Source organism: Homarus americanus, unplaced genomic scaffold (genome assembly GCF_018991925.1).
Source record: "Homarus americanus isolate GMGI-L3 unplaced genomic scaffold, GMGI_Hamer_2.0 scaffold10853, whole genome shotgun sequence".
Lineage (NCBI taxonomy): Eukaryota > Metazoa > Arthropoda > Malacostraca > Decapoda > Nephropidae > Homarus > Homarus americanus.
This window is the reverse complement of record NW_024755093.1, coordinates 35698-47869: the sequence shown is the minus strand read 5'-3', so window position 1 is coordinate 47869 and position 12172 is coordinate 35698. Positions and strand designations below refer to the sequence as shown.

General features: G+C 41.1%; 1 protein-coding gene across 1 annotated transcript in view; it reads left to right on the top strand.

Moving 5' to 3' along the window:
• Positions 1-12172, top strand: part of LOC121856423 (Down syndrome cell adhesion molecule-like protein Dscam2) — a gene marked incomplete at its 3' end in the record, with an annotated part of 359709 nt that overhangs the window by 317674 nt on the left and 29863 nt on the right. Inside the window, exon 14 of the mRNA XM_042352021.1 lies at positions 2851-2970. Within this exon, the coding sequence (XP_042207955.1) occupies positions 2851-2970 (120 nt within the window). The remainder of the gene's footprint in view (positions 1-2850; positions 2971-12172) is intronic.

The window sequence follows — 12172 nt, the reverse complement described above, 5'->3', positions numbered from 1 at the left end:
CTGCCATAATACTCTCTCTTCGTGTCACTAGTTTGTGTTGTTGCAGTCTGTTGTCAAGTAGTTGTGTTGTACTGCTTCACTTAAACACTGTTTTCCTCATTGTGTTACTTAAAAAAAATGACTAACTTATGTTGTATAAACGCTACTTACCAATCATACTGTAAACATGTGTGAATTGCTGTTATTTGTCGAGATCTGAGTGACTATCAGACACCAATGGAGTCACGTTTCATGTTTTCGACGACGCAAGCAATCAGAGAGCAATTTTCGTCTCTTATCATTTTTCATATCGACGAAATGGGGTCAATTGAGTACCATGTAGTTTGTAACCCATTTGTATTCTGGGCAATGGTTGTTACCTACTGAAGATTGTGTTGGCTGAATGTTATGTTTACCTAATGGGGTTATTTCTTCCTAATTTTAAAGATGGAAAAATACAGTTGTGTAAACATTGATATCGGGGATTTTTGATAAGATTTATGACTGAACTTTGAAGTTTTGATACATACATACATACATACATACATACATACATACATACATACATACATACATACATACATACATACAAATAAGGGTACGTGTGCATTTAAATTTCCTGTGTGTCACTTCAATAAAAGGTTAAAATATTTGATGTTAGTTTCCAGGTGATGTGATGTATATATAAAGTGTAGGTATGGTGTAGGTGTGGTGTAGGTGTGGTGTAGGTGTGGTGTAGGTAGTGTAGGTGTGGTGCTGAGTCGCTACACGGGTTCTGGTGTGTGGCTGACTTATGCTAACAACTCCTGTGTGTGTTCGAGGTCTTGCTATGTACTGCAGCGGGGATTTGTTTTTCTTCACTGCCTCTTTTCTCCCCCTTGATTCCTCCCTGCTCCTACCCTCTCCCTTCCTTTCTTCCCTTTTCTCTCGCCCCTTTTCCCTTCTCCCTTCTCCTCCCTCCCCCCTCTTCTCCCTCCTCCTCTGAGAAAACAGTATATTTTTTTTTCATATATTGGTTTAACAATTACGGGGGAGAGTTAGTTTCCCTGCGTGGCGGGTCTTGAGGAATTATCGGGAAGTGAGAGCCTTGAAGCCTCCATCCATCAGGCTCCCTCGTCCCGGACACACAAAATCCCCACAGGGAGGGCGGCGGCGGCGGGAGAGGGGCGGGGATCATCCTGGTCCTCTCTATTTGTGTTTTCTTTCTTTCTTTGAACGTGAAAGTTGGCCCCGTAGAGTACACGAGGAGATGGCTTTCATTTTCCCCGAGTGTAAAAATTTGGTACAGTTGCCCCCATTTATAACTGGGTATAGTGGATGGCGTGTTTTGTGAGATGTGGCACCACTGTTTGTTTACATCGTGGTAAAATTAGCAGAATGGGCAGAACTACTCTCACTATAGTAACCACCAAGGATGCTAAATAATCTGTGCCCCCCACCCCCCATCCCTCGCCTCTCTGTCTGTGAATTTACGCATTTCCTGTATGGTTATGGTTTTAATATAGATTACCAAGTAGAACGTCATTGGTTCCTGTCTGGTGGGCGGTGGTGCCACATCTCACAAAACATGCCAACCACTGTACCAGTTATAAACGGAGGCAACGGTACCTATTTCCAGCTGGTTGGTCGGGAGATGATCTGAACACAAGCTACTGATCCCTAAGACTGGAGCTACACCTCTTTAAATGCTGTAGTTATAATGATACAAGAAACAATGCTAACTACTGTTTTAAAATCCTTTGTTCTTTATGGAAATGATTTAATTTATGACAAAAACTGGAAATAGTTGCAACAGTGTGAGGATTTTAACACGCCCAACAAAACTACACAGAAGAGTTATGTTGGTGAGTCAGTCAGTCAGTCAGTCAGTCTCTCACGAAATTTGTTCATCAGCTCTCTAACCTAACCTAACCTAACCTAACCTAACCAAGTCGTAGAATAAAATGCTTCAACTTTTTCTCACCAACCAAACTCTCATCACCATCGTAAGCCACTGATGGATGACCTGGTGACTGATGACCGTGAGTCTCCCGGTGAGTCTCCCGGTGAGTCTACGGGTGAGTCCTAGTGAGTCTCTTGGTTAGTCTACTGGTGAGTCTCTTGGTTAGTCTCCTGGTGAGTCTCCCGGTGAGTCTCTTGGTGAGTCTCCTGTTGAGTCTCCTGGTGAGTCTCCTGGTGAATCTCCTGGTGAGTCTCCTGGTGAATCTCCTGGTGAGTTTCCTCGTGAGTCTCCTAGTGAATTTCCTGGTGAATCTCCTGGTGAGTCTCTTGGTGAGTCTCCTGGTGAGTCTCCTGGTGCCTCATTCTTTATAGCAGATATTTTCACTAGCGGACGGGCATTTCTACTTACGGGAGAACCAACAGCAGTAAAATCCGTTAATGAGAGGTGTCCGTTTCTGAGTTTCCACGAAGTCCAGCATATGCCTCAAAATACCGGTCCGTTATTGTTGTCCGCTAATGGAAGCCATAATGTGTAGAATTCCCAGAGTAAGAAATTTTTTGGGCCATATCCCCAAAAAAATTTCCGTGTGAACTTCTTAGGTCAGGTTAGAATAGATGATACAATATGAAATAACATCAAGTTAGCTCAGGTAAAGATACGGGTTAGAGAAGATATTTGGTGAAGTTAGATTTAAATTAGCTTTATCAGGATAATAATCAAGATTAGTTTAGCTTACATTGTCCGGATGAAGGTTTAGAAAAATATGTTTTTATTTTCGAAGTTCACCCGATAATGAGAGCAATATTTACCCTCTTTGACTGTTATTCTGTCGTTCATGAAGTAATGGACGACTAACGATGTTTTCTTGTTCCCTGTTGTGTCTTCGTCGTGGGTGATAAAACACTAATTGTATTGTTCTTCTTTTGCAGTGCCTCCGTCGTGGGTGGTGGAGCCTCAGGATGTGGCTGTGGTGGGCGGTGAGGAGGTAGCCCTTGAGTGTCACGCCCAGGGCACACCCACACCCACCCTCACCTGGAAAAGAACTACAGGTAAGTGACAGGGGTGATAAGGAGATAAGGAACAGTGGTTAAAATCAGCTGTTGTTTGTTTACATTAGGGAGGTTAGTGTGTTTAGACTGAAAAGGAACCTCACTTGCCTTAGGGTCGTGTTTGTCGCCATGGAGGTGATAAGATAGAGTTCAGACTTAATGGATTTGTGTTTTATTAAAGTTATGAGTCTATTCCTGGCTGATAGATACCTGTACTTGCATATTGCCTCAGTAACAATACATCGTCTGTATTGTGAAGGGATGTTGGATGGTGTAGACTGAAGGGGATTTACCTATGGGGCAAGAATGGAGTCTCCTTGTTTACAGTACATCTCGGGGCTGTCTCACCTGGTTATAAACACACTCTTGGCGTTTCCTAAGCTTATAAGAATCCTTGATAGAAATTATAGTAAAGTTTATTGTAAGTTTCTGGTATTTTGCGAATAACTTTTATCTTTTTAATCTATTATGGTCATAGTTTTTCTTGAAATATTTAATACTAATTTACAGATGGTTTTGAATAATGAATGGGCATAATGGTCGCCTAGTGTAACAGAGTCGTATTTGTATGTTAAGTCCAGTGGGTAAAGACCAAATTCATCCCTTGTCACGGGACTGCCAGCCACAGATCCACCGACATCATCTCACACAAGGTTGTCCATAACACCTAATGACTCGCATCATCCAAGCTTACATCAACATCCCCGCCACCATAACACGACCATCCTACGTAATGGACGGTGGATCAGTTTAATACCTCATACCAGTAGTGTTCATGCCATACTGACCTAGTTATCCAGGAGCTGCAATAATCTCCATTTATCTACGTAATTATTCCAATGAAGTCACTACATCCTCATTTCCGGTATAGAGTTTCCGGTGTTGTTTGTGACGATAACACTTTAAATTGGGTTAAAATGTTTCAGTGTAAAGTAAATTCTTTCGTCGGTAAAGTAAGTCCGTTTTTAAATAGCATCAGTATCAGGTGTGTTAATCAAAGCCCATCAGGAGTAAGAGGATTCACACGGTGAGTTAATCCGACACATTTACATATGAAAGACGGCAGTTTATAGCTGGTCATTCATCGCCATTGTTCAGTTGGGAACCACAGGGGGCCGCAGCAATGGGATCACCAACAATATGCGTAGCAGCTGGGGTAGTGGCTAGCTAGTAGGTGTGGTGGCCAGGTAGCAGGTTTGGTGGCCAGGCAGCAGGTTTGGTGGCCTTGTAGCAAGTTTGGTGGCCAGGTAGCAAGTTTGGTGGCCAGGTAGCAGGTTTGGTGGCCAGGTAGTAGGTGTAGTGGTCATACAGTTTTCCTCTGGCCTTTAGAACTGTGTTGTGGTGAAGGAACAGACAATTTTGACCCATAATTACAGTAAATGGCCTTTCTGGTGAGTGCTATTCTTTCCCGTAAGTAGTGAGAAGCAACTATTGGTGAAATCAATTACGTGCAATTTAGTAGATGGGGAGTTGATTGTTGTTCAATGCCAGGTGTGTTGTTGAATGCCAGGTGTGTTGTTGAGTGCCAGGTGTGTTGTTAAGTGTCAGTTATGTTGTTCAGTGTCAGTTATGTTGTTCAGTGCCAGATGTGTTGTTCAGTGCCAGATGTGTTGTTCAGTGCCAGGTGTGGTGTTCAGTTTTTCCTCGTTTGTCCATCTTTTAGGGAGACTTACAAAAAACCCTTAAAGAACGTGAGTCTTCAAATTGGTTTTACGATTTTTTTACCGCAGTTGGCATTTTTTTATTTTTTTTTATCAGTCGTCTTGTTGTGGACTTATCCTCTAACACGAACGCGCTTCAGAGAGGTAAACAGAACTATGATGTATTACTGGTGAATATTTTACGATAATTCAGGTATAAGTGAGGCATTAATAGATGGTGAGAGTTGGTGCATTACAGGTGAGGGATGACACACACACACAACGTCTTTTGTCACCTCCACACGCCATGTTGATCCTGTGAATACATGACAAGGTTCAACTCCAGGAAATATGTGTAGTGGTGTACCAGTGTTTTGCTGTACTTGCATGGTGGGTACTGCTTCCATGATGCACCTCACCCCACCCCACCCACCTTACCCTACCCTACCCTACCCTACCCTACCCCACCCACCCCACCCTACCCCACCCCACCTCACCTCACCTCACCTCACCCCACCCACCCCACCCCACCCCACACACACACCCCCACCCCACCCACCCACCCCACCTTACCCTACCCTACCTACACCCCTTTCCCTCACCTCCTCACCTCACCCCACACCCACCTTACCCTACCCTACCTACCCTACACCCCACCCTACCTACCCCACCCCACCTCACCTCACCTCACCCCACCCACCACCCACCCCTCCACCCCACCCCACCCCTGCCCTACCCTACCTACCCCACCCCACCCACACCTACCCCACCTCACCTCACCTCACCCCACCCCACCTACCTCCACCCCACCTCCATCCCGCCTCCACCCCACCTACCCTACCCTACACACCTCACCCCACCCCACCCCTCACCCCTCCACCCCACCCCACTCCACCCCGCCTCCACCTGCCTACCTACCCTACCCCACCTCACCCCCTCCCTCCTGCCTCCACCCCACCCCACCCTACCTACCCTACCCTACCCCACCCACCCACCCCACCCACCCCACCCACCCACCCACCCCACCCCGCCCCGCCTCACCTGCCTCCCAGGTGTGTTGTTATTACTACTATCATTATTATTATTATACCCCCATCACTAACATACCACGCCGTTTTATTGACCCAAGGAAGAATTTTTGTATCTCAAAGTGCAGTGGAGATTGATCACACACACACACACACGCTGGCACCAGGGGCGGAGGTAGGCTTGGTATCTCCATCTCCTCTATATGCAAACAAAGAAAAAAAACGAGGCAGACTCAATGTGTGCCGGTGTAGCCAGAATGACAAGTTAAAAAAGAAAAATAAAGTTACGATGGATGAAAGAAAATTTAATGTGTCTCTGAATGAAGTTAAGCTGAGGAGCAGAGAGAAGAGATATGTTAGGAATAAGTGAGAGACATAAAGTCCAGAGTGTCTGAAAATATAAGAAATAAAGGTAAGACTGTGAGTGATGAAATGTGGAGTAAAAAGGATGTGGACTCATCTCCAGAATATATGCATCAGGCTATGAGAGATGGGTTATGGATGAGGACTCTATAGGTGAAAAATGCGAAAAATCGAGAGAAAAAGAAAGTGGTTTTGGGGAAGATAAGAATCAGTGTGTTGAAAGGTTCATTGTGAGAGATTAAAACATAAATCAGTAAGGTGAAAAGGAAAAGTGGATTGGATTTAGGAACATTATTGCATGCCAGAAATAAATGGAAATAGATGAAGACTGTTAGTTATGTATATACTGAAAGATAACTAATGGTGGTGAATATGTGGTTTTAAAAGATAGCAATTCATAAGTATACATAGACAGTGGCTAGACACATATCATGGGGATAACAGGTAATGTAAACAATTGAATATAAGGGTAGAATGAGAGGTTAACAGTGCTTGAAATGTTGAAGAGGTCATATGAGGTCAATTGTTAGTGAGGATTGGTGACACTAGGGAGGAATAAATCATTTTAAAACAGTAGATAAAAACAATGATATAATATAAAAAAAATGGATATCAAATGAAGAGGTTTGTTACCAGGATTTTATAGAGGTACAAGAAATCATATGAGATCAAAGGAAGGAAGTGAAGAAGATGAGATAACACGAAATAACCAAATAATAGTAATTAACTCAAGATAAAATTCAATCCCTAACTCTTGCAAAAATAAAATAATAAAATAAAAAGTTCACAATTGACGAGGAAAAGTTGCTCAGTGAGGGAAAACTGTGAGAGGCTTTAAGATGAAAAGGCAATACAATTAATGACAAGAGTTAAGAGTATTTGCATTAAAAAATAAGAGTTAAAAATATCTACTGAATAAGAAGATTTTTATATGTGCATTTATGAGTCTTAAGAAAAAACGTAAAATATAATTAATAGAATACTGTTATGTTTACTATTAAAAATGAATAAGATAAAGTAGAGATTATTGACTCTTACTCCTAGTTGATATAGAGAGTGAAGCAAAAATATCATAGTCTGTCAGGAAGAAAATAAATGACTTCGAATGAAAATATAACTACTGCATATATTTATAATGTGGTCTTGCCTGTTTGGTAGTTTCATATATGAATGAGTAAGAATGATATAGAGGGCAGCAGCTTGTTTGAAAGGCATAATGAGGATGAATAGAAGGAAACTTACCTGCTTTATTAATGACAATAATGAGTAATTCTGAAGGTAAACTTACAGCTGTTAGTGACTATTAATAGAAGTGTATACAGTAGGTGAGAGTTATTAGTAAATATGAACTAAAATACGTTGATGAAATAAAACAAAGATGGGTGACAGGTAGAAATAGCAGGTAGAAATGACAAGTAGAAATGACAGGGATGACAGGTAGAAATGGCAGGTAGAAATGACAAGTAGAAATGACAGGTAGAAATAGCAGGTAGAAATGACAAGTAGAAATGACAAGTAGAAATGACAGGTAGATGTGACAGGTAGAAATGATAGGTAAAATGACAGGGATGACAGGTAGAAATGACAGGTATGAGACAGGTAGAAACGACAAGTAGAAATGACAGTTAGAAAAGACAGGTATTGGAGAGAGGTAGAAAGGGCAGGTAGTTAGAGTGGATAGACCATTGAGGTCAACAGTGGTTAGGTGAATTAAATCTTGGAGTAGCTGAGGGAATAAAGTTAATTGATGCGTTTATCAATGCATAGAGAGAGAGGGAGGGGGAGAAAGAGGGAGGGTGAGAGAAAGGAAGTGGAAGGGAGAGAGAAAGGAAGAGAGAGTGGAGAGAAAGAGAGAGAGAGAAGATAGAGATAATGGAAGAGAGGAGAGAGAGAGAGAGAGAGAGAGAGAGGGGGGAAGGTAAATAGAATGGAAGAGAGGAGAAAGAAAGAGAGACAGGATAGAGAGAAAGGAGAGAGAAATAGAATGGAAGAGGGGAGAGAGAAAGGAAGAGAGAGAGAGAAAGAGAAAGGAAGAGAGAGAGAGAGAGCAAAATAAAAAGATTAAAAAAGAACAAAAATTAATAAATAAAGAAAAAAATCCCAATACCAGACACTACAACTAATAAGAAATACAACTAGACCAAATATATAAATATAACGTTAGAAAGGTATAATACTCAGGTAAGATCTTTAGGGTGTTAGTATACCCCGTTCACTGTTACATATTGCATCGTTGCCTCATAATGCTTGTACATAGTTGATGGTCAATGTTCATCCATAATTCGTACAATCCGTCGGGGTGGTGGACACGATCAATAATGGAGTGTTTGTATTGGTGATGTGGTCAGTTTAGGGGGAGGAGAGGTGGTGGTGTTGTCAGAGGGTGTGTGGTGGTGTTAGAGAGGGTGTGTGGTGGTGTTAGAGAGGATGGTGGTGGTGTCAGAAGGTGGTGGTGTTGTCAGAAGGTGGTGGTGTTGTCAGAGGGTGTGTGGTGTTGTTTAGATATACTTTTTAGGTAACAACAACATCAACAACAACACGTTATAACAAAGACTTAAATTGTTTTATTCATTAATTATTTTGTTCTTGTCATATCCGTCGTCAGAATCAGGTCGTTTCGTCACTTTTCTCCAGATGATGACACAACATAATTTACACAATACATTTCGAGTTAAATAAATAATAATTCTCTCCGTCGTCGTTGTTGATATGTTTTGGGGAATTGTTTTGTAATGTTGTAATTGTTGTGAGAGGGAAGTTTTTTTTTTGTTTTTAGAAGAGTATAACGTTTGATGATTGAAATATTGTTGACTGATATTTACTACCACGTATTATTGTCCAATGAACTGTGAACAATGAACTAAAGTGTTGGAACTAATGATTGTACAGTGTCTGGTGATGCTGGTGGTGGGAGGGGGGGGGTGAAGGGAAGGAGGAGGAGGAGGAGGAGAGAGAGGGGGGGAAGGTGAGGGGGTTGGTTGGGTCAGGAGGGATGAGAGGGAGGCGAGGAGGGTAGAGGGGATTGTTGGGGGAGGAAGGTGAGGGGAGAGAGAGGGAAGGTAAGGGAGAGGGGAGGGTAGGAGAGGTGGGGGAGTTGGTTAATTGTAATTGATATCGTTTTATTGCCTGATATTACTCGGGTGTAGACCGTTTGTTGCCACTGTTGCCATCACCAGTACAATCATCACCACTTTTACCATCACCTTTGTTGTCATTACCGCTCCTGTCATCATTATAACTGTCATTACCACTGTTTACATCACTCTTGTCAATATCACTATTATCATTATAACTACTATTGTCATTACTCTTTTTCATCGCCATTGCTATAATCATCACTACGAACACCACTGCTAACACCTCTACTATCACCACTACTAACACCACTACTGTTTCCCTTTCAAAGATGAAGTCAATAGTGGAGTGTCCCTTTCAAAGATGAAGTCAATAGTGTGGTATGCCCCTTTCAAAGATGAAGTCAATAGTGGAATGCCCCTTTCAAAGATGAAGTCAATAGATGAGTGTCCCATTCAAAGATGAAGTCAATAGTGTGGTATGCCCCTTTCAAAGATGAAGTCAATATTGGAATGCCCCTTTTTAAATTACCTGTCTATATACTTCAACTCAATTCTCTTCCCTAACAGAGATGAAGTCTAACAGAGCCTAAGATTTACATTTCCATATTAAAGTCAAATTGGATTCTTTAATATGCATCAGTTTTAACTTCTTCATTATGCAGTTTGATTGAAGGATTTTTTCAATGGTTTCTACATAATGAAGATAAAAAATTTGTTCCAAGTAAACCAGAATTTGTATTAATCCTCTCGACATAACATAACCTAACCTAACCTAACCTAACCTAACCAAACCTCGAGTATCCAACAACCACATAGTGACACAGTGGCTTGTCTTTGAGTACTATGTGGTCTGGTGGCTTGTCCTTCAGTACTTTGTGACCTGATGACTTGTCTCTGAGTACTATGTGGTCTGGTGACTTGTCCTTGAGTACTGTATGATCTGGTGGCTTACCCTTGAGTACTATATGATCTGGCGGCTTGTCCTTCAGTACTTTGTGACCTGGTGGCTTGTCCTTGAGTACTATGTGATCTGGTGGCTTACCCTTGAGTACTATGTGATCTGGTGGCTTGCCCTTGAGTACTATGTGATCTGGTGGCTTGCCCTTGAGTACTATGTGATCTGGTGGCTTGACCTTGAGTACTATGTGATCTGGTGGCTTGCCCTTGAGTACTATGTGATCTGGTGGCTTGCCCTTGAGTACTATGTGATCTGGTGGCTTTCCCTTGAGTACTATGTGATCTGGTGGCTTGCCTTTGAGTACTTTGTGGTCTGGCAGGCTTGACCTTGAGTAATTATGTGACTGGGTGGCTTACCCCTTGAGCATTATGTGATCTGGTGGCTTGCCTTTTGAGTACTTTTGTGGTCTATCTCAGTTGTGAAGAAGAGAATGACTCAATACTGAGGGTGAAATAAATGGCTTGTTGTAATGTATTATTGTCATCACTATTATTCTTTGCATCACTACTTTTTATCATCACCACTCGTATCACCTGTAATTACTACTATTGCTTTCAATACTTAACATAATTTGTCATCACTATTATCATTACCTGTCATCACTTAACATCACCATCATCACTATTATCATTACCTGTCATCACTTAACATCATTCATCATCATCATCATCACTATTATCATTACCTGTCATCACTACTACTGAAAAGGTCATTGATTCATGACCTCATAACATTCCCCAAGTACATATAAAGGCATAATAACAATAATGATTACAACAACAACCTCAACAACCTCTAACCAACACGAAAACAACAAATAATGTCTACCACAACTAATAACAACAACAATAACAAGTAAAACAACAACAACCACAATTACTGTAATCCCTATATCTATCATCTTCTATGTATCACTGACCTTCATTATATCTACTCCCCTTTTATTCGATTTCCTCTTTACCCTTGTTCTCTGTCTCTCATCTTTCTCTCTCCTACTCGCATCTCCCTTTCCTCCCCTCCCTTCCTTCTCCTCTCCTCTCCTCCCCCTCCTCCCCGTCCCTCAACCAATCACCACCATTTCCGCTCAAACAATAGCATCATTAAGTGAACAGAAAAATAATTTCCCACCAACCTTTTAGGAGCGCGGGAAACTACCAGCGATCAATTTGTCCTGAACACAACTAAATGGTAACTCTCAGCTCTTATTAAACATAACTTAATGGTAACTAGTAACTCTCAGCTCTTATTAAACATAACTTAATGGTAACTAGTAACTCTCAGCTCCCACTAAACACAGTAAACACTGATAATAATAACTAGCAGTCTCTCTCTCTCTCTCTCTCTCTCTCTCTCTCTCTCTCTCTCTCTCTCTCACTAAACACACACCACCATTTAATTCCATATATTGTTTATATATTACCAACGAACATAAACACTGATTTTTTTTTTTTGTAAACATCAGACATTATCAGTAATAGATGTTTTTTATGGGCGAAACATACTGGGAAAAACAATTAATGCAAATTGAATAATGAATTGTTTGCCACGCGCCAGAATACAGGGTTTGATTTGTGTTATTCAACTGATTTTGTGAGCATTTGTATCTGCTCGAAAAAACAAGCAAACAAAGAACATTACGTATCCTATTGAACAGTTATACAAATTTTATATATGTGTTTACTTAATAATTATATATGTGTCTTAACTAATAATTATATGTGTATGTGTGTTATTGAATATTTAGTTTTGTTTTCTATTGAACTTCTAAAACGACCACACTACCAGAATGTACACCTTTAAAACGACTACACTACCAGAATATACCTCTAAAACGACCACACTACCAGAATACATCTCTAAAACGACCACACTACCAGAATACACCTCTAAAACGACTACACTACCAGAATACACCTCTAAAACGACTACACTACCAGAATACACCTTTAAAACGACTACACTACCAGAATTCAGCTCTAAAACGACCACACTACCAGAATACATCTCTAAAACGACCACACTACCAGAATACACCTCTAAAACGACTACACTACCAGAATACACCTTTAAAACGACCACACTACCAGAATACACCTTTAAAACGACTACACTACCAGAATATACACCTCTAAAACG